The sequence below is a fragment of the Netta rufina genome (genome assembly GCF_964035555.1).
Source record: "Netta rufina genome assembly, chromosome: 1".
In the NCBI taxonomy this organism is placed as follows: domain Eukaryota; kingdom Metazoa; phylum Chordata; class Aves; order Anseriformes; family Anatidae; genus Netta; species Netta rufina.
This window is the reverse complement of record NC_140123.1, coordinates 29,399,593-29,422,397: the sequence shown is the minus strand read 5'-3', so window position 1 is coordinate 29,422,397 and position 22,805 is coordinate 29,399,593. Positions and strand designations below refer to the sequence as shown.

General features: G+C 41.0%; 1 protein-coding gene across 1 annotated transcript in view; it reads left to right on the top strand.

The window, feature by feature from the left end:
• The window catches only part of RB1 (RB transcriptional corepressor 1), a 78,916-nt gene extending 56,324 nt beyond the window's left edge, over positions 1–22,592 (top strand). Inside the window, exons 18-27 of the mRNA XM_084306630.1 lie at positions 14,279–14,397; positions 14,888–15,033; positions 15,717–15,862; positions 16,566–16,670; positions 17,639–17,752; positions 17,841–18,007; positions 18,446–18,476; positions 18,816–18,958; positions 19,381–19,430; positions 20,633–22,592. Coding sequence (XP_084162756.1) covers positions 14,279–14,397; positions 14,888–15,033; positions 15,717–15,862; positions 16,566–16,670; positions 17,639–17,752; positions 17,841–18,007; positions 18,446–18,476; positions 18,816–18,958; positions 19,381–19,430; positions 20,633–20,706 — 1,095 coding nt within the window. The 3' untranslated portion in view covers positions 20,707–22,592. The remainder of the gene's footprint in view (positions 1–14,278; positions 14,398–14,887; positions 15,034–15,716; positions 15,863–16,565; positions 16,671–17,638; positions 17,753–17,840; positions 18,008–18,445; positions 18,477–18,815; positions 18,959–19,380; positions 19,431–20,632) is intronic.
• The last annotated feature ends 213 nt before the right edge of the window (positions 22,593–22,805 follow it).

The following is a 22,805-nucleotide window of genomic DNA, read 5'->3' as shown; positions in this document are numbered from 1 at the left end:
TTCATATACCTTGTCACCTAAGTCAGTTTTACTGCTTTGCTGATACACAGACTTCACGTGTAATATAACATCTGTTATTTCAGGGAAAGTCACAGCATTCTCTTCTGTGTATGCTGTAGTTTTTAATTAGATGCCAACAGAAACACAACCCGAAGAAAAATGGTCAAGGAACGAATGTTGCACAGAGGAAGGAGAGAGCAGAGGCCATGCAAGTTTCTTGATTTCTATAAATACATCTCCGAACACTCAGGAGTACCTGATTGTCAGGAAAAAAAAAAAAAAACAAACATCAAATTAGTTCAGGAAATTTGTCATTTTTTTAAGGATATGTTAATGTTTATATTAGTCATTTTAATATAAAAGGAGGGTCGTTGCCTCAGTACCATTGTAAAAACCCAAGACCCCCACTCCCATCTCTCAGCTGGTGGCCTTGCTTCTGGGTCCCCGGTTAGGTGAGTGCTGGTGAGCCCTGCTGAGGGCATCCTTCTGAGGCAGCTGGTTGTCCTCACCTTTCTCACAAGGAGCCTTGAAGTCCAGGTCTGGTTTTGGGTTTCAGAACAGGTGGGCAACGGGGCTACACATAGGAAAACTGGGTTCAAATGTGGAGTGGGGGATCTGGTAATCACAGTTCAGAGAAAAAATACGGTGTCTTTCCTTCTTGTAGCTGTGATTTTAAAACTTGAATACAATTAATACTGCTGCCCCAAGACCCTGCGAAGTCATACAAGTGCTCAGAGTGCTCTAAACACAGGCTTGTGTAGTTTGCAGCCATCTGCAGGGCTTATCTTGTGATCTGACTCACTTTTGTCAGTGCTCAGACACTGTTGTCTACAAACACGTTTTTTGCTCCAGTCACTTATCTTTACACAGTACTTCGTTAGTTTCAACTAATTCAGATAGCCAAGAAAAAAAAAAAAGACTGAGCAATTTATTTTTAACAGCCTCAAGGAAGCTTAAAAAAAGAGGTGTTGAGTTTGCAACAATAATTTTTATGGTACTAAGCGCTGCAGCTCTCTGCATATCTGTTATTTGCTAGTCAAATAATTCCCAATGGCAGCATCCAACCACTCTTTCCACTCCCCCCCAAACTGCCAAGGTGAATGAAAGCAGCTTCTTTTATATTAAGTAATAATTAACAGTCGTCTCCTACGCCATCAAGCCATCAAACATTGTATAGTTGGCTGTTGTATTTACATGGAGAAGCATTTATGCTTGGCTTTATGGTGCAAACTGGAAACCGAGTGCTTTAAAGCAGTATAAATCAGTAATTTACTACATCACTTCCCTCTGAATACCTGAAGGGGAAATGCTCAGCCATCAGCCAGCCTGGTTTTCCAGAGCCTGAGCTAGCCTTTGAGTCTTCAAAAATGGATTTTTGTCTGTGGCCATGAGGGGAGGTGCTGAATATCATGTCTTAACGTTATTTGCTGAAAAATAATAATGGTTTAATTTTGGAAAGTGTTAATTCAAGCTTTTTATAAATGTTGCTGAGGTCCAAGTGACCATACCTGTATCTGTAGTTTACTACATAAACATATTCTCTGAGATCTTAAACAACTTTATAAAGATTTCTAACCTCTTTTTAGGATTTCTGTGCTCTTTTGCTAGTTCAGCTGCATCTTATGCTGTTACAAAAATATTAAAGGAGGTATATTTTGCATTTTATTATGTTTTCTTTCATGTTTCTGAGGATTGTGGAGTAGCTCTGGATTCTCTCCTACAAAGAAGACAGGCTGAGGGAGCTGGGGTTGTTCAGCCTGGAGAAGAGGAGGTTCTGGGGAGACCTTGCAGTGGCCTTCCAGTGCCTAAAGGGGGCTACAGGAAAGCTGGGGAGGGACTTCGTCAGGGGGTGTAGGGATAGGACCAGGGGTAATGGCTTTAAACTAAATGAGGGAAGATTTAGATTAGATGTTAGGAGGAAATTCTTCACCCAGAGGGTGGTGAGGCCCTGGCACAGACTGCCCAGAGAAGCTGTGGCTGCCCCACCCCTGGAGGTGCTCAAGGCCAGGCTGGATGGGGCTTTGGGCAACCTGGGCTGGTGGGAGGTGTCCCTGCCCATGGCAGGGGGCTGGGACTGGGTGGGCTTTGAGGTCCCTTCCAACCCATGGTATTCTATGATTCTCTGCATGTTTTAGCATAAGACGCTTTGGATTCCATCATTTCTTGACAATACTCACACATTTGATAATATTGGCTATATTTTTCTGTCTCAAATGTAATAAAAGCTAGTGTAGATATACTAATGTTAGAATCGTTTCTGTTATGGGTATCTGCATGTATACGTAACAGAGGAAGCCAACTGATGCTGTAGATCAGTGAAATTGCCCTCAAGAGGAGGTGGGGAGAGTGAAGCAATAACCAGATAGAAATCTGGGTGGCAAACTCTGTAATATCCACTTCAGAATTAGCTGTAAAACTTTCAAAGAGAGCAGCAGGAAAAATACCAAGCAAAGGTCAAAATACCAAATTTGCAGAATCACTAAAAAATGTGAAATGGGAGCAACCTCAAAGAGTACAGATACCAGTGTGTCTTCCGAGGTTTTGTTTCAGATCTGTTCAGACAAGTTATTGAGAAGTTTGGGGACGTTTTGATGATTTTGATACTGTTCTGTATTGTATTGAGAAAACGGAATTTCTTATTTTCAGATTGGGAGGAATGTGTCCTCAATGAAGACTGACTAATAAAAGCATCATAGAGCAGTTTGGGTTGGAAGAGACCTCTGAAGGTCATCTAGTCCAACCCAAGGAGTTTTTAAAATGTTAATCTGATTTCCTGTGCCCTACTCCCTACCTCCATTTTACCCTATTTTATCTGATCATTAACCAACTGCTTGCAAGGCAGCAGCGTTTGCTCATTCTGCAATGGTAGTCACAGAAGTAACGGTTCAAAGTAAGACCAAAAGCCATCCTAAGGGATGGGTTTATGCCCAGAATGTTGTTACTCTCTACTGTAAGATAGTTTTGCTACAAATTTAATTTTTTCTCCTCATTTTCATGTGTAATTTTTTGCAGATGGAGATACTTTCTAGGAGCGGTCATTAAATCTGTTGCATAAAACAGTATTCGTGCTTGTGTTGCTGTATTTTGACATGAAACACGACATCAGGTTGCTTTTGGAACTCCAATTTCTTTGCCTTCTTTTTCTACTTAAACTGTAAGAAGTTTAGCACTTGCAATACTTTTTGCTCTTCAGGATCGTACAGCAGTCTGTTCCTACAGGTTTCAGAAGATGTAACTCTTCCCAGCTAATGCTCCTTTTTCTACAGCGTTAATCTTTCTGTATTTGCAGCTCTAGACATCCACATTCTCAGCAGATTATTTGTTGTCTACAGTTTTGTTCAATTCATAATTCCTCAAATCCTTGGCTCTGTTAAAAGATACTGTCCTGCTTTTAAAAGCTGCTGGCCACAAAGTTTCCCAGCACGCTTACTGCTTTACCTGGCTTAAGGGAGTTATTGGTGATGTGTTGTGCCTAAATCTGTCCAGCTAAGGAAAAACTGGAAAGAAAATGAGACTTGAAACTGAATTACTGGCTTTAAGCAAAGATCTGAAAGATGCCACATTGTTGGTACCTGAAGAAAATCCGTGTTAAATGTTTTTTCATGAAAAAGATGCGCATTGCCAGTTGGGCTTTGAGCAGCTAGTCAAAGTTAGAGGTTTCAGTATGATGATTTTTTGGGAATGCCTCATCCAAGGGCAGAGCTGATGCGCTGTGATATGCGTCCCAGCACAGGCTGCGAGGAAAAGGAGGTAACGGGCTCACTCTCGGGATGAAGTTGCACGTTATCATCAGCATGTCCTTATGCTGGCTTATTTTCATCCATGTTTAATGCTGCTTTGTAATCACCTTGGAGTATTCTGCTGGATCGAAGAAGATCAGAGAAGTGAGGGGAAAGTCGTGTCTACACTTGTACTCAGACAAGTAATTCCTGGAACTGCTGCTCGGGGTTAATTGTTCTGGGAACAGTGACTGTGCGAGTCAGGCAGAGATGAAACGGCCAGGAAGAGCAGGCTTACCAGGGTATGGTACTGTAACGATCTGGTCGTCACTAGAGTAATTAGAGAATTTCATTCTCCTTACAGAAATGGGCACTTTGTGACCCCAAAATAATGAAGAAAGGAAGTGCTTGAGTGCTGTTTTGCTCCTGAGGGCAATAATTTTTCATGTATAATAATTGTAGAAATACCGTATTCTTAGGACTTGGCATGCTGTCGGTTAATGTGATGGTCCTTTAAAGCATCTCTTCTCGACTTCCTTTCCTAAAACTGTCTTCACACCCTGCAGTGTTCTTACTGCTTGAGGTTGTTGATACAATTCTCAACCTCAAGATTTTTGGCAGGACGTTTTGGTGCTGACTGATGATGCATCACCATTTCCGACAGCCCAGCGGCTCACATTGGGTGGGTTTTAGTTTATGAACTGTAGATAAATTCTTGTGCTGAGTGTTGGGGGGGGGGGGGAACTGGTAGGAGCTCGGCTTGTCCTTGAGACATTTGGCTTTTGCTTTAAAAAAAAAAAAAAACAACAACCCTTGACAAGTAAGGTGTGTCCAAGAATTAGTCACACCGAAGCCTGGCTACAACAGAGAGCTAGGCAATAAACATGCTGATGACTTCAGCTAAGGTTGTTTCTGTAGCAGCTCTGCCAGTTCAGACCAAAGATCCATCTGGAAGAGGCTTGTGGGGAAAAGTATGTGCAGGACTAGGCTACGGTGTCACTTACATTGATGATGTTCAGCAGAACCATAAAGATGCAGAGCCATTAAGGTTGGAAAAGCCCTCCAAGATCATCAGCTCCAACCATCCCCTACCACCAGTGTCACCACTAACCCATGTCCCCAAGCACCACGTCCAACCTTTCCTAGAACACCCCCAGGGACGGTGACTCCACCACCTCCCTGGGCAACCCGTCCCAGTGCCTGACTGCTCTTTCTCAGCAGAAATGTCTCCTCATTTCCTGCCATGGGCCACTACTGTACTGGCACAACGGTAGCTTTTACTACTTTCCTAATAATTCTTTATGCTTTGACTTCTGGGCATTGAGTTGGCGCTTTCAGAATTACACCAAGTCTGAATATCTCATAGAATAATAGTGATTACGCAGCCCAAGTGAATGTAAAGTTAGGGTAATTTTTGTTCATTATTTTTGTTTTTATCGTCAAGTACCATGGCAACTTCATCATCCTGTCACTGAAAATCGTGAGATCTTTTTGCAGTGTGCTTGGTTCACCTAAGACTGAGCATTTTATGCTACTAGTAGCAGCCTTTCCTTCCTGCTCCTGCCACCTTTTCCCCATCATTAACAAAAGGTCAGTGCAGCAGGAGGGCAGGAGGTGCTCCAGGCAGGCAGCAGCAGTTCCCCTGCGGCCTATGGAGAAGCCCCTGGTGGAGCAGGCTGTCCCCCTGCAGCCCATGGGTCCCACATGGAGCAGATCTCCACGCTGCAGCCCGTGGAGAGGAGCCCACACAGGAGCAGGGGGCTGGGGGTGCCAGAATCCCGTGGGAGGGACCCCATGGGGAGCAGGGGCAGGGAGGGACCGTGAAGGAGCAGCAGAGACGAAGCGTCAGGGACTGACCACAGCCCCATTCCCCCGTGCCTCTCAGGGGGAGGAGGTGGAATAGAGTGGATGGGGATGAACGTGTTTTTGTTTCTTTCCTTTGTTTCTCACTTTTCTAGCTTATTAGTAATAGGCAATAAATTTTGCTGGCTACCTACTTTGAGTCTGTTTTGCCTGTCATGGTAATTGTTGAGCGATCTCCCCATCCTTATCTCAGCCTTACAGCCCTCTGCATTGTATTTTCTCCCCCTTTCCTTTTTGAGGAGGGGGAGTGAGAGAGCGCCCGTGGTGGAGCTTGGATGCCCACCCAAGTAAATCCACTGCACCAGGACCCCCTCTGGCTGCAGGATCACCCCGCTCACGGCTGGCTTCCACTACTTCAGAGGAGAAATCCTGGGATTTGTGAGGCATAACTTCCCTTTCTCTACATTGGTACTGCCACTGAAAGATGCTGTCTCGTGTCATCCTACAGCTGCTCATTTCTGTCTCTTCATGTGACCAGATGCAGACACCAGCACTGCCATAAAGGTGTCATAAATAGGAGAGCACCTCAGAGTGTACAACTAAGGCATCCCCTGCCCAACATTAAGAAAAAACAGCAGAACAGAAAAAAAAAAAAAAAAAAAAAAAAAGGCAGTTCCTGGTCCACTTCTCCATTCAGCTACTCAACTCTGCTTGCACGAGAAAGGTTGGGGATAGTTGGAAGGACAGAGCAGGTTGATGGAGGGGTTTGGGACTGTGTTTTGGTGCAATACTGGCTTATGCTGGCTTAGAGCATTTGTATAGATAAGGCTTTAATGTGCTGAATATTGAAAGGCTTGCTAGGTAACTAATGATTTATTTATTTTTTTAATAAAGAGGGGCACAAGTTGGGTGCGTGTTGAGCAGAAAAGCTGCTGAAGAAAGCCACGCAGGAGCCTACAGCAAGCCATGTTAGCAGCAGTCTTCCCTGGGTCTTTCTGAGTGGTTTGAACCAAATGGTCAAATAAAGACACAGTTCTGTGTGGAGGCTGTTTTTCCAAACTCCTTTCAAAGCAATTCTTTAAAAAGTTAGTTTCACCGCCTTGGCAAACAGGAGTGGTCTTGATGCCCATGGTTTAATTTTTTTTCTTCAATATTCATCTGCTGATTGGTTTGCAGAGGTACAAAGCAATCGCTGTGTCAGTAGTTTTCATATTTGTAGAGTATTATCATCTGTCTGTGTAGTATTTTTTACACATACCAATAGCATTAGTCAGTCTTCACACAACAGGTCTGTCATCTTTATGGTTAACATTTAAAAACCAAAGGAAAGAAAGGTTGCTAGAAGATTGCTTGAGTCCTGTTTCACTTTTTAAATTAAGCTTGACTTTATTTCTACTTTGAAAGCATCTGTCAGCCCCGATACCTAATCCTGCCTGTCAATTGTTCATCTTGCTGTGGTACACTTGTTGAAGTTTTACATCTTTCTCCCACCTTTCTTCTAATTTCTAGGGAAGATGCATGTGTGGTGGTCTCTCAGAAGATGTCACATGCATCCTTCTTCATTTCTAGGAATCGTATCTTGGTGATGCTCTTACATCCTGTAGTGAGGTGGCCCCATGGACATTTACTGGTTCATACAAAGTCATTTTCTGAAGAACAATTTTGAAAGTGGAGAGGAACTATAAAGATAATGGGTTTACTGCCTTATTTAAAGCAACACTAATTTAAGACGCATATCCTGGCTTGTGGTGACCTGGCTTTCCTTCTCTAACTGAAGATATCTCAGCTTATTTTTCATTGGGCCTTCAACTAGCTCTTTATGTGAAATAACAGTTTCTCCCTTCAGAGATACTTGATTTCATATTAATACGTATGCTAGAGACTATCTACAGCAGGATCCACATTTCCGTGAGGGGTTCAAAGTATCAGACCAGAGAATAGTTGCTCTTTCTGTGGTGCGGTATCTAATTTATTTATTTATTTATTTATTTAGTGAGAATCTGGGACAAGAGAGAACTGGACTTGAAAGTTCCTAGTAGGGTTTGGGCTAGGACACCCACATTCAGATCAGCTGTTCATGTGCTTTCTGTCAAGGACTTCAAATAATTGGAGTTTGGCTGATTTGCAAATGCTATCAGCGTGTGCTTGTCACCTTCTTTGTAGTTTATGACTTTCCAAGTCTTTTGTGTGAGGAGGAAATGCCTGTTAAAATAGAGCTCTCAAATGACCAGGACTAATTAACGTTGTTTTTTCTCTCTTTTTTCCTCTGTCCGTTTTGCATTTAGATAAAAGGAGATTATCGCAGAGCTTGATGATGACATTCTGTTCTGTAAGCCAGTGTTGTACTAGCCGTAAGTTAGAAGGACTTGTATTAAACATAGTTGTTCTAAGGAGTTAAAAGCAGATCTGACAATATTCTTAGATGAATTACACCGTTAACACTGCAGTTGTTAATGTTATCTTAATAAATTTTGTAATAACAAGCCCTAATAGGAGCATAATTTATATAAACAGCTTATGTAGTAGGAGATGTGTACATATAAATGAAATTAAAACAGTCCTTAATCTTGCATTTTTTCCATGGCAATACTCTTGAAATGTAGACTGAAGTATATTTTGGAGTGGCAGATCTGAATTACTCCAAAATTCTGAATACCAGTTGTTGTGCAATGTTTCTGAACATACAGTTGCAAACCAAATTCAGCTTTCTAAGCATGTAATTCAGTCCCGGACAGGAGGAATGGAAGTCGATAGCTGCCATCTGGTCCTTGTCCTTTCATTCCAAGGTTGTCAATTCTAAATTAGCTTTATTCTGCTGTGCAAAAATCACATCTACCTTTTAGCATATTATGAAGAAAAACATTTATTAATGTTATGCGTCATATCGATTGACTCAGTAATTTGTGGTGGTGTTAATTATCCAAAAAATGAGAAACCCCACAACGTTGCTAGAAACCCCACAACGTTGTTTAATACAACGTTGATAAACGTTGTATTAAAATATATAATGGGCAGCAAATAACTGAAAACTGATTAGAAAATTACTGTAAAGAAGGGAAGCATGAAGCGGTGGAAAATAAAGAGAAAAGCAGATCTTAAAATATTGTAAACTGCTAATTAACACTGCCTGAGAGGAAAGCTGCTTGGGGACTTCCTTTATAATCAGTGGGCTACACCCAAACCCCAGGGTAGCTATTGTCTGTATTTAAGGCTTTAAGTCCTTCATTTAATCTTCTCATGGAAACCAAAGTCCCGTTAAACATGGAGCTGGGACAGAGCTGATATAAAGACCAGGAAGCTGGGAAGCACCCGTGTGTCCTGTATTTCATCATAGCCAAATAAAGATTAGCCAGCAAGAAATTCAGCCTACTTTGTTCAGAAAAGGAGCTTGCAGGCTTGAGAAAAACGACTGCAAGTGCTTGCAGTGCAGGTATTGTTGCAGGGAAACATCCTGCAGAGGTTTCCTGAACTAACCCCCGCCTAATGCAGTTTGGTTTTGCAGAGTTATAGTTGATGTGAGAGGGGACTGAGTCAAATTTCTGTCTTGTTCTTGGTTCTGCTGCCAATGGCCATTTGACCCTGAGAAGCTGAGTCAAACGACTGACTTCTTACTTATTTCTACCTTTTCACACCACTAAAATAGGACTTGGCTAGCTACCGCGTGGAAGTCCCAAAGGAAAAGCAGCATCCCGTTATTTTTATTAGTAAAATTTATTCCATGGCTGCATTTAGCATTAAGGTAAAAATTGCGCAAAGCTCCTTTCACGTGAAAGGAATGCATTGGAGGTGACCTGTTGACCTGAAGTGCTGCTTAAAAGCTTAGAAAAGCAATATAAAATTTGTAAAAGATAGTGTGAATAATGTCACTTCAGAAACGAGTTACTGATTAACGGTCCTGCTAGATAAAGCTGGACCTGGGGGTTAAAGTTCTTTTTTTTGACTCTTACTTAGGGGACTGGTAATGGTCTGGTTATTGACATCATATTTTGTTCATTCAAGTGAGAGGTAGATTGTTGAATACCAAATAGTGTGGCTGAAGCTGAACAGAGTTAGCACTGATAAGCTCTGGGTAATTTCTGGCCTTGGAAAATGACTGCAAGCTGCAGAATGCACTCAAGATTCACTAAATACAAGTATTTTTCATGTTTATTTATATATAAAAGAGGCAGGGTTATAATTAAGACCTTGATAGCTGATTTATTTTGTAGGGTGGAGGATAGATGCATTTGCAGAAACTCACCTCGGTGTATTTCAACATTGTCTCTGTTTTTTGTGAGGCACTGGTTTTGTCAGTGCAGTTAGTACCTACTTTTCATTTGCCATGTGTGGCTGTGCATGTGGAAAGCCACGAGTAATAGTGGTGGATGGCTCTGGGAGAAGAGCACAGATGGTTTACCTAAAGTGCTTTCAACCATAAAGTGGAAATTGCAACTGTCAGGATGCTCACCTTCCATTTCACCAGGTCTAAAAATCAAATAACCTTGGCCTGCCTCCTGAAGCCCCATTACTAGCCAAATTTCTGCAGTCAGGTCACGGATGACTGTGCTTTGCCCAAGGTAACCCATTGAGTCAATGTTTTAATACATCCCACCGTTGCTCATGCCAGCCAGCCTCTGCTGCTGGAAGCCAACTGGGATGTGACAACCACTCATTTCTGGTCACACATTTTATTTATTTATTACCACTGGGTCAATGAGAATTTTGGGAAGCCAGGAGATGTACTGGGTTTGCTGTATCCTACTACTCTGTCTCTATAAGTAGATGTTTCAGTGCAATGAATATCTTCTTGTTTACTGTACTTCATCTACCTGATGGAAAGCAGCACTTCTCATATAAATTCCCATGGGGTAAAGTTTCATGTGCAAATCAGCTGATTTAACAGGTTGTTTCCAGTAAATGTGGGAGATCTTGTACTCCCTGTTTTCTGCTCTTTCCTACTTTGATCCCAACCTTCATTGCTGCCTTGGCTGTTCTTAATTCTTGCTCTAGCTTTGTTTGCTTGATTCTGAGCTGATTCAACTCAAACCAATTTTTTTCTTTATGTTAAATTTCTGCTATTTTAGTGCATCAGATTGACTTGCATTGAGATTGAATGAATGTTAATGCTAGTAAATAGGAGTAAAGAGAGAGGGAAAATGATTTAAAAGTTGGCAGATCCCTTTCATAGGTAGCAAGCTGCCATGTCTCCTCTCATTCTGTCATTATCAGAGACCTTTAATGACTTCTTCTAACTCTGGTGATGGGGCCTGGGATACCCTGAGTTGGAAGATTGTGACTGTGGGAATGATAAACTCAGCCAGCTCTGAATTTCTATGGTATTTGCTGCTCCAGCTGGATGCATATAAGTCTATGGGGCCCAATGGGATTTATCCCAGGGTATTTAGAGCTAGCTGATCTCACTAAGAGACCTCTCTCAATTAGTGTCAGCAGTCTTGGGAATGTCGGGAGGTCCCAGTTGGCTTGAAGCTGCCAAATGTCACCCTAGTTTTCAAGAAGAGTAAGAAAGAAGACCCTGGTAATTACAGGCCTGTTGGTTTCACTTCGGTGTCTGGTGAGATTATGCAGAAATTTATTCTGGGAGTTACTGAAAAACTCTTGGAAGACAGCACAGTCACTGGTCACATCCGACACAGGTTCACGAGGGGAAAGTCCTGCTTAACAAACTTAATTTCCTTCTATAACAAAGACGACCTTTTATGGTCCTTTTATGACCACCTAGTTGACCAAGGGAAGCCAGTAGATGTAATCCTTGTGGATTTCAGCAAAACTTTTGATACTGTCTTTCGCAGTATCCTTCTGCACAAAATGTCCAGCACACAGCTAGAGAAGTGTGTGATGCGATGGGTGAGCAGTTCTCTGACAGATCTGGACCAAAGGGTTGTACTATATGTGGTTACACCAGGCCAGCAGCCAGTCCCTGGTTGGGTTCCTGAACTCATTCTGGAGCCAGTTCTCTTCAATGTTTTTATAAATGACCCGGGTGCAGGACTGGAATGCATACTAAGCAAGTTTGCAGATGATACTAAATTAGGAGGAGCTGCTGACTCCCTGAGGGTAGAGAGGCCTTGCAGACATCTTGGCAAATCAGCGGGCTGGGCAATCACCAGCCACATGAAGGTTAACAAGCGCTGGGTTCTGCAGCTGGGACAGGACAACCCTGGGTGCCACAGGGTAAGGAGGGCACAAAGCTGTCAGTGCCCAAAGGAGCGGCTGAGGTCCCTGGGTTTTTCCAGCCCCGAGCAGAGCAGGCTGAGGGGAGGCCTCATGGCGGCCTGCAGCTCCCTCACGAGGGGAGCGGAGGGGCAGGCGCTGAGCTCTGCTCTCTGGGGACAGCGACAGGACCCGAGGGAACGGCATGGAGCTGGGACAGGGGAGGGTCAGGATGGGGGTTAGGGAAAGGGTCTGCACCCAGAGGGTGGGCAGGCACTGGGACAGGCTCCCCAGGGCAGTGGTCGTCATGGCACCGGGCCTGCTGGCATTCCAGAAGTGTTTGGACAGTGCTCTCAGGCACATGGTCTGATTTTTGGGTGGTCCTTTGTGGAGCCAAGGATTGGACTTGATGATCCTTTTGGGTCCCTTCCAACTCAGGATATTCTATGATTCTGCAATTAAATGATGTGATTAATAAAACCACACTGTTTAGTGAAAACTGGAGCAGGGTTGAGAAGAGGACCCAGAACTTCTGGTCTCAAGTGCTAACTTCAAAAACTGTGACTTCTGTTTCTTTTTCTTGACCTCTTCCTCACCCTATATCAATTCCCTTTTCTTCTACTTATGTTTATTTAAAAAAATGCTTTCCACTCATTGTAGTTAAAACGTTAAACAAATGAAGTGGGATTTACTCTTAGTCAAGGAATTGAGAAATGTTTTCAGAATGAATTAGTGATTGCTCTAGGAAAAAAACCCGGATTCTTCAGAGCGTAGTGAGATGCTGTTGGGAATAATAAAAAAGAGCAGGGCCAAATGGCCAGAAGAATAAGAAATGGAGGTCATGTCTGCATTTTCATCAAGGGCAGCACCGAAAGAGACAAGTGAGAAAGCACGTGCATTCCTAAATACAAGGAAGGGTGATGCAAGCCAGTCCAAGATCTGGTTGAGAAATGATGGAGAAATAACTGTGTGGTTATGAGTCAGTAACTGATGTTTTTCTGTTATGGATGGAACTGCTTCAGTATTGCCAAAATCCTAATGTAAAGATTACACAACGTGAAGAATTGTAAATCTCAAGCCGCTCTTATCTTGTTGCTCTGAGTTTGTAGTTGTCACACTTCAGAAAGAAAGTGCTCTTTTAGAAATAAGACTAAAAGGAGGTCTTAATGCTGGTTTTAATACTATTAAAACCAGTAAGAATCACCGTCAGCTTGCTTAACAGCATGCTATGTTCCTATTTGTTATTGTACAGGTTTGTCATTGTCATGATATTTTGTTAGTAATACATGCATTTGTAGGATCAGTCAGGCCTTGGACAGTCAGATGACGTTTTATGTACAAAGTGTTGACTTGACTGATTTTGTGGCTTTTAGGAGACCATTTGGAGGAAAAAGCTGAATTTCTGTTTCTACCCTGTCTTTACTAACACTGCTTTCAGCTCTAAGTACGCAGCTGGTTTTCTGTAAGATGTTGTTCAGTTGCTTCTGGACTTCAGATGCTACTTTCTTGGCAGGCAACATTCAGCTCAAGGATGAGAGTCCTGATTAAAAAAAGTGTAAAAAACAGAAGCCAGCAACCCTGTGTTTTCAAAATTAGGTTTAAATTCAATGCCAAATTATTTTCCCGTGAAGACTTGCTGTCTCAGCAGAATTCTGCCTTGTACGTGACACACAAATGGCAAAAGCCTGAGATTCTGTTCCTGCACGAGTGCTGTTTGTTACTGTTGTCAGCAGTAGTGCTAATGTTACTTTGACCAGAACCATCTACATTCCACTTACATCCTCTCTTCATTGCTTCCTTAATTCAACGTCTTAGTAGGTTCGAGCTTATTCCAGCTGCCTTGCCTAAAGTCCAGATAACTGACTGAAAATCCAAATGTGTGGACTTTTTTTTCCCCCTCAAGTTAAATATGTCCTTTAAGGTCAAATTGTTGTTTTGGAGTTTCTCTCTATCAGCATGGTTACCTATTGAAAGCTGGGTAATGTTGGAGATAAGCTACCAAAGCAGGATCAGGTCACTTTACATGTGTTTAAGATCCCAGCTGGGCGTAAGGGCAGAAATTTAATGCTTGCAGAGTGATACAGCCCTTGCCAAAAGTCGCCCTAGGAAAATCACATCCAAAAATGGTATTGCAGAGATCTGCATAGTCCCTGGTGCAATGAGATGAGTTCTGACTGTGTTTTGTATGTTATCTATCACGTGTAAAATATTAGGCAGACATTGTAGCAGCAGTAGTCCCTTTCTTTCATCAGTTATCTTCTAGTCACCCGTGTGTTTTTTGACAACGCAACCTTTTGTCTTCATACTTGATGTGCCATTTACTTTTCTCTTCAGGAACGGCTTTTTAATAGGGATCAGTAAGAGACTTTAGAATACGACAGCTGTGCCTGAACTCTGCAATTGACTTGTATCTATTGGACAGAAAAAAAATGTTTGATGTATTTTAATAGTTAAAATTGGTTGATATTAGCAGACAAAGCATGAGTGTTTTGAAGGATTTGAAAGCGTTAATTAAAGGAGCATATTTTGGGGGTCATTTTAGGAAGGAATACAATCTATCCAATGACTCTTCTCAGTGTAATGTATTGCTACTGTGATTTTTCTAGGATTCACCTCTGTTTGATCTTATCAAGCAGTCGAAAGAGCGAGAAGGTCAGACTGATCAGCCTGAGCCCGCCTCCACTCTAAATGTGCCTCTCCAACATAACCACACTGCAGCAGACCTGTAAGTGACGTGCACGCTTGGTGTCTAGTGAAATGTACAGCTAATATCTCCCTTAATATTTAAATCCAAGCCCCATCGAACTTGTAATTGCAAACTGTTACCTTACTTGTCCAGGAATAAACAAGTCCCCTTATCAGTAAAATGGTTCTGACTTGAGGTTAGTTGGGTTTTGGCTTGAGGTTAGTTAGCAGAGTGAGTGGATGGGTATGGGTTCGGTGAGAGGAGGGGAAGGAGGAGAGAAAGGTGATGCAGGTCCTCTGTGCTATCACTAACACATTTCTCTTGCTCCTTGGAGCTGTAGTAAGAAGGAATGCAGATCAGTATTTAATCAATAATTTGAATTTTTATTTCTGATATGGGAATAACTGGTTATAGTACCAATTCATTTAGTCTCATAGGGGGAGAGGGAAAAGTCTGTCCAAGTATTATTCCTTTTAAATTATTCCTTTATCATGTGATGTTAAGTGCTTAATAGAAGTTAAATCTCCAGGTATCTTTCTCCTGTGAGATCTCCTAAGAAGAAAGCATCTGGACACCCTCACAGTGCTACTTCCAATCCGGATGCTCAGCCAGCTGCAAGCTCTCAATCACAGAAACCACAAAAATCTACCTCCCTCTCTCTGTTCTACAAAAAAGGTTTGTAGCTTCTGTACTTACCGAAGTTACAAAGTTACCTCTGGTCATTTATCCTTTTCTGGTTTTGGAGCTCAACATTCTGAAGAGGTAATGATAGAAATATGTAGCAAAAGGCCATACAAACCCTTAACGGAACTGCTATTGAAAGAAATAGTAAAATGGTGCCAGCGGGTTAACGAGTGCACTCTACAGACTAAGTTTCAGCTGAAAGCTTATCTACTATTTGTAAGAATGACCACATTGGCTTCGATGAAGGGTTTGTCTATCATGATATCCCTTTTCCAGCAGTGACCATAAATAAGTGTCACAGAAAGCTTAAGAAATAGGCAAGCTCATGTGATACTTCCCCTGAATGCTTTTCTAAGCTTTGACTTTTTCCAGCTTGGGGGTTTTCCCGAGCTTTCTGTGATATATCTGCTTAATAACTCTCAGTAGATTCATTTTCCAAATGCTTGTCCAGACCTTTTGAATCGACACAGACATACGTGCAGTATGGTACAGTGTGGACTTCCATGTGTCCACTTCCATTTCTTCTGAACCTAACTAGTTGGTTTGATAGCTCATAGTTCTTACAGTGGGAGATGGTAAACACTTAATTGCTGTCCATCCTCCATCATGTTCCTCTTATTTTGTATACCCCTATTACTACCATTTCAGTTTATTTTTCTTTTCTATCCCTCAAGTGTATCTACTGGCCTATAATCGATTACATACCCTGTTCTTTCGGCTTCTCTCTGAACATCCTGACCTGGAACCCTTGATCTGGACCCTCTTCCAGCACACGCTGCAAAATGAATACGAGCTTATGAGAGACAGACACTTGGACCAGGTAACACTAAAAAAAAAAAAAAGAGTTTCAAAAGGCTTTCCTGCACAAAATGTCCCTTATGCATTCTTTAACTGCTAGAAATTATGATCTGAGCTTTTATTTCCCTATTGATCACTCACAGCAGAAATTACACACTTAGTGAAGTGTATTTTTGATCTTCTCAGGTTTGTTTCTAAGTACTTTGAAATGCTCAAAATACCATTTACGGCTATTTTCAAAATAATGAACAGAGACCAAATTTTCTGTTAATTTGTGTAAGAAAATACTAATTTTCTTTGGGAAGACAAAATATTTGACTAATCCTTGTTTTGCTGTTGGACCCTAAAGTTCCAGTCTGTTAAATGGGTTTGAAAAGGTATTACCAGCTGCAATTAGTTAATTGTCCTACAGAAGTGGAGGGAACAGTAGTTGATGTTTTCTGAAAGTTCTTATGAAGGTGAATAGCACGGTGACTTTCAGAGCACAGTCAGTAACAGAAGGCTTCTAAACTGAGCTTTTGCTTTTGTTTATTTCAAGAACAGCCATTAGGAAAGCTTCAAAGTCAGTAGCAAAGCTTCTTTGGCTCTCGCTGAAGCCAGAATTGCTTTCTGTTTTAAAAACATGAAAGCACAGAAGAGTATCACAGAAAAATTAGGATTTCAAAAGTTGAAATGAAAAGCCCAAATTAATATGCTGCATTTTTTTTTTCTTGTTTCTTTAATAGATCATGATGTGTTCCATGTATGGCATATGCAAAGTAAAAAATGTGGATCTTAGATTTAAGATAATAGTTTCAGCATACAAGGAGCTTCCCAATACAAACCAAGAGGTATGGAAATTCTTTAATATGATATACAGTATGATAAACGAATTTCTTACTTGTTTTTCTCTGTCTAAAATGAAAAACCAGGCATACAAATGTTCATGTTCAGTACAAACTCTCCAAATGCTTAATTTTGTCTTAATTTGGGGGATGAGAAAACTAGCTCTAATACTAAATGTTTCTTTAAACATCTTGCACAGACAGGTTAGTAGTTCTCAGAAGGCAAACTTAATTCTGCCTTTTCAATTCAAGATACTAAATAACAGTTTATGGTTCCATTTGGAGACTAGATGGAAGATTCAGATGCAGTACTAACAGGATTTTACAAAAACAACCTAAGTTGCTTTAGATTTACCTAACTTCCATTGACTGTTAAGGGGAGATAGATTACTTTCTGTAGATACTTCCAATAAAAATGTGGTTATATTTCAAATAGGTAAGTGTAGGGAGGCTTATTAAAGTTACAGGCTCAATTCTAACGTAAAAAGTTGCTACAGTAGAAAAAAAAAACAGTTCTTTGAACTGTAAGCATCCTATTAGTAGCAGAATTTCTCAATGTGTCTTGGCTAAATCCCTGAGCTCTATCTCCAAACCTGAAGAACTGTTTTATCCGTGTCAGGTGAGAAATGAAGAGTTTTTCAGCCTTGCAAGATGATCCTAGTAGCAAAAGTAGCAAAGCCTTGTTTTTTAATGACAATGGGATGTGTGAAAGTAAATGGAGCTTAAATTCGGAAAACATTGTTATAGGACTGATTAACTATGTTCACAGTAAAGAAAGGGATGTGCTGCTTAATTAAGGAGGAGCCTCTACTGATGTTCATATGTATTTGGAAAAAAAACAGTTCGAAATAGTAGTTACAAAGGCTGGTACCTGACACATGCCACAAAGTTTATGAATGGCGTTACGAGTTTGTCAAATGTAATTTTTTTTCCTTTTTTCTTTTTCTCGTGTATGGCTTTCTCACCCTACGCAGACCTTCAAACGTGTTCTTATCAGGGAAGAACAGTACGACTCCATTATAGTCTTCTACAACTTGGTGTTTATGCAGAAACTGAAGACGAACATTTTGCAGTATGCCTCCAACAGGGTAAGGCCGTTAGCAGTGTTCAGTATTGCTTATTTAACAGAATAGGAATATATAGACACTAAAACATCATTATTTTATTATTTTATAGCCTCCTACTCTGTCACCTATCCCACACGTCCCTCGCAGCCCTTACCAGTTTTCCACTTCTCCTCGGCGTGTCCCTGCTGGCAATAACATCTACATCTCGCCCTTGAAGAGCCCATACAAATTCTCTGATGGGTTTCAGTCTCCCACAAAGATGACTCCGAGGTCTCGGTATGTTGGTTGCAACCATTTCTGTGAGCCAAGTGAAGTTGTTGGCACTCCAGAGAACTGCACGGTGTAGTTTATCGATATAATTTGATTAGCAAACATCTGAAGGTTATCTAATTAAGGGATGATCATCAGGTACTCAGCACTGAAGTGTGTCCTCCTGTTGATAGGGGATGGACTGCTGGGCCTTAGACTCTTTCAGGCCACAGTTTCTAGTTAATTATCTGCATGGGACTGTTGGTTTGGCAATTGAGTTTTCACTGGCCCTAATGGAAACAATGATCTGAACACGGCAAAGCACGGTTTGGGTTTGCACTGTTGGCACAGAGAGGAAGAGAGCTCGTTAGTGTCTTATGTGAAGCTGTTTAAATTAATGTCTGTTTTTTTGTCTCGTTCTGGAATGTCACTTAATCTGAAACACTTGTGTTCTTCATTTGGCAGAATTCTGGTGTCAATCGGAGAGTCGTTTGGGGTGAGTTTTACAATTTTTGTCTGATCTGGAATGCGTGTAACTTCGGGAGGAATGAGAGAGCCTCCTGACAGCTGTAGAACCAGCCAGTGGTTCTAATTTAATATAGTAATTCATGGAATTTGTAAGCACAAGGATTACAGGGGGTGCACTATTAACCTTTTCTCAAATATTCAGACTTTACCTTCTTTCACAATGACTGAAATCAAATGCAAAACATTTTAAAAGCAGAGTTCTTAGGCTGCAGCTTTAGAACCTGCAATATTGTCGTGGATAATCCGGGAAGTTCGAGTAGTTGCAGGATTTATTGGTGATTCTTTCCCTATTTTTGTGTCATTTCAGACTTCTGAAAAGTTTCAAAAAATAAACCAGATGGTGTGCAACAGTGAGAGACAGCTAAAGCGCGGTGCCGAAGTGAGCGACGCTCCTAAGCCACTGAAGAGGCTGCGCTTTGATATAGAAGGGCAAGATGAAGCAGATGGGAGGTAAGAGATTGTTCTTGGACTTCTGGTAAACTGAAACAATTGATGTTTGGTTCTCAGGGCCTTCAGAATGCAGCCCAATGTCTATATATGGTTGTGGAAGTTCAAAAAGTGAGAGCTGGAAGCATAATACTTATTAGGATACTTGGTGTCATGATGGCAAAAGCAAGGATTTGTTCAGTGCCTGTACATTCAGCATCCTGGTATTTCTGCTGAGTGCTAAATCTAAATCATGCTGTTGTCCTCAGTGTTGAAATCAATCACCTCATGAGTTTATTTTGGAAGAAAAAATAGCATATCTTTGTAAAATAAGGCAATAGCACTGAAATTAATTAATACTGATTACAGTTAGGTTTATCAGGATAAAAAATAAAAAAAATAGATATTTTTTAACGTCTCTTTACTCAAATGCTTTCTGTCTGCAGTAAACACCTACCCCAGGAGTCCAAGTTCCAACAAAAGCTTGCAGAAATGAGTGAGTATTATTTTTTCAGTAACTTGTCAGCAGTGACTGCCTTGCATAAAATAGTTTGTGTCAACTCATAAAAACGTTGTTCAACACTGATAGCATTTCCGTGCTTGCTCTTTTTATATTCGCTACACCTAATCTTAAAAAATGGAGATGGTTGAATGAAAAAAGGCTCTTTTCTATGGCACTATGCTATTTAATATCATCAAATGCTATTGCATGGGAGTAAGAAAAGGAGCATGACTTGGTCTTCCTAAATATTAGAATTTTTGAAGTGGAATCAAATGTTTGCCAAGGCTTTCCTGTTTGTTGTAATAACAGATCCTTTACTGAGAACATGCAGGTAAAAATCAGTAGTAATTACAATGGCATTAGTTGACCAGAACACCTTTTTAGGCCATTGCAGTATAGTCGAGGAAAATTGTACATAATTTTGTGTGTTGCTTTTATACTTGAATGCCCAAGACTGTTTTTCTTCTACTGCAGATCAACCTTTCTTTCAATTTTTTAAATGTTTTTCAAATAAAATTCAAAATCTAGCTTATGAAGTACAAAGCAGCTCCATTTCCACACCTGAGTTTGTATTTTCCACTCCTGAGAAGGAGCGCTCTTGGTTTGGCCAGACACTGACTCTCTGGTAGAATCCCCGAGCTGTGCAGCTGAGCGGATTTGCCTGTTAAAAATTCTTCCCTAGGTGGTATTGCTCCTCAGGACAGGGGTGACTGCAGAACCAGGCACCTCTCGTTTATTTTAGGGTAGGGGAAATGCTTCAGTGTTTACCTGTGGCAGAGGTTAAGAGGGGGTGTGCTCTGTTCCATGGCCAGCTGGGTCCATATGTCACTGGGGGAAAAGGGAATTTACTAAGTGGGTTGGGATGTGGGGGTCGCGTAACCCATTCTGTCTGGCTGGTGACAAGGCAGAGCCCTACACAGAGCAGTCCATTTGCTCGTCCTAAGGATGAAGACTGATAAAAGTGAGGATACAACAGCCATGAGAACTTCCCTGAAAGGGTGGAATTCTGTAAGGCGGTGAAATAAACTGAGCAAGAATTGCTGAAATAACATTTTGCATTTCTTTTAAAGTGCGGGTTTTGTTACTTAGGCTACTGTGCTTCTATTCCTTGCATCATTACCAGTTTTTACAATAAATAATCCCATCCAAAATAATTCTGAAGGAAGGAGCCAATTTCATTCTTTCTTCTTTTGTAGCATCCACTCGAACAAGAATGCAGAAGCAGAAACTCAACGATGGAAACGATACCTCAGCCAGTGAAGAAAAGTGAGATTCTTCTCAGGACCAGGGTCTGCGCTGCAGGCCCTCTTAGATTGTTTCTGTTTTACAGCCTTCATTAATTGAGTTGCTTTTTTAGTCGCTTTTTATTCCAAACTGCTAGTTGAAAACATTTGGACTTTTTTATTTTTTAAATATTTTTCATGATACTTTTGCCTTATGATGTAGCATGTATCCGATGTAAGCCACTGAATTTAATTTATATATATTTTTTTGAGGATTTTAAAAACAGACTTGGAAAATGTCTTAGTTTCCTATTGCGACATTACTGATTTAAGCCAGTTCAGTCTCCTTGGATTGAATTTTTCTGTCTAAAGGCGAAATGTTAGCTAGAATGTTTTGAAGTGCACTAATTTTTGTTACTTAGATTTCTTTTTATTATTGGAACTCGAAGCATTATTTGCAAATTTTGAAAAATAGGGGCCAGACACTGCAAAGATTTGACTCTGTATATAACTAGTAGATCAAATTCTCATTAACTTAAGCTGCACAGCAGTCTTGCAGGGTCAGGATCTCACTGCAGAAGTAGAACCAGAAAGCAAAGTGAACTCATTATGTAGCTGTACTACTGAAACCAGTAACCCATACCTCAGATCCAGAATGTTTTGCATTTTTCCTGTCCCAGCCCTTGCTCCGCTCCTTCAGAGGGCACTGCCCATCTGTCCAGTTTGAATTTTACTGAATGTGAATTTCACATTAAACGAGTCCCAGAAACCAAGACTTATTCCCAGATGCAAAGTACTTGATTTGCTCTTTCATATCTTGGAAAATCTCAATTAAAACAAAAAGCACTACAGGCCTACGTTGCGCCTGGTACACCTCAGTTATGAGTGACGTGGGATTTTCTTGGAGTGATTTCAGATTTTCATCTAACTGTAGCTAAACCCAATAAGTTGAAAAACAGGCTCAAAAGCTATTTCCCACAGCTCAAAGCTGTGTCAGAAGTTGGTTTCCCGGTCAGAGTAGATAGCCTGCTAGCTAAAAGTGCAGCGTGTCTCCTGTTGGCAGCATCTGCACCAAGCCAAATTTCGTGACCCTAAAAAGGCAGAATTTAATAGGCAACTTGTGAACAGTTACAAGTAGCCAACAAAAATTGTTTTTTACAATGTATTTGTAAATTACTGATTTGGATACTGGATTTTTTCTTGCAATGATAAAGGGTTTGCAAAATAGCCAGTTAAGGAAAGCCTCTCTTATTTCCTAGTAGAAATAAGAAGAAATATGAAATGATACTTTTACAGAAGTAAATGAGATCCCACTTTTAAATTACCCATTTTTAAATGAAATGTAGCCTTTGCAGCTACTTAAACTAATACAGTTATAGTAGAAAAGCTGTTCCTTACACAGTAACAACTTAAAACATCTCTGGGTAGCTTATTTAGAAATTGCATAGCTGAACCTAGAGTCCTTACAGTAGTACATTTTAAAGATCAGTTCTGGTGTTGATCAGAAGCTAACCCTAGAGCTACTAAAAATGCTGCAAACAGCACCCTTGATTTGTCACTGAATTTTGAAATAAAATGGAGTTATTTTTTTAGTCTCAATACGGCTTCAACTTTCTTCCTGAAAGATGTACAGAAGCGTTAAGAGTACCCTACGTTTATTTTTCCACTTTTTGCAGTTTTGCAAGCAGAACGTGTGTTGCTTTGGGGCCGCTATCCCTCAGCTCTGTTACAGCAGTCGAAGTTCCTCGGTGCTCCTTTGGCGAATCCCCCGGGGTAACATTACAGAGCCCAGTACCAAACAGATCTCTTATTTCTTTACTGTGACAATGTATTTTTTTTTGCTCAAACAGACTGAAGGCTTTACATCAAATATATGATAATATTTTATACAACTAATCAGTTTCTCTCCTTTCAAGATAAATAAAATAGCTTTTCAAAGACGTATAGTTGGTAATTTTATTAGACGAGGAGAGGGCTTTGCATGGCACAGCCCTTGCAGGGGTGCCTGAGGCAGTCCTTGGAGCAGTTCCTGTCTGCACTGAGAAGCTTTTGCACCACTGCACTGCCCTGCTTTTCACCACCGATTCTCTTCTCAGAACTGCTGAAAATAGCCCAGGATGTCAAAACGGGAGCGTGAGCTGTCATC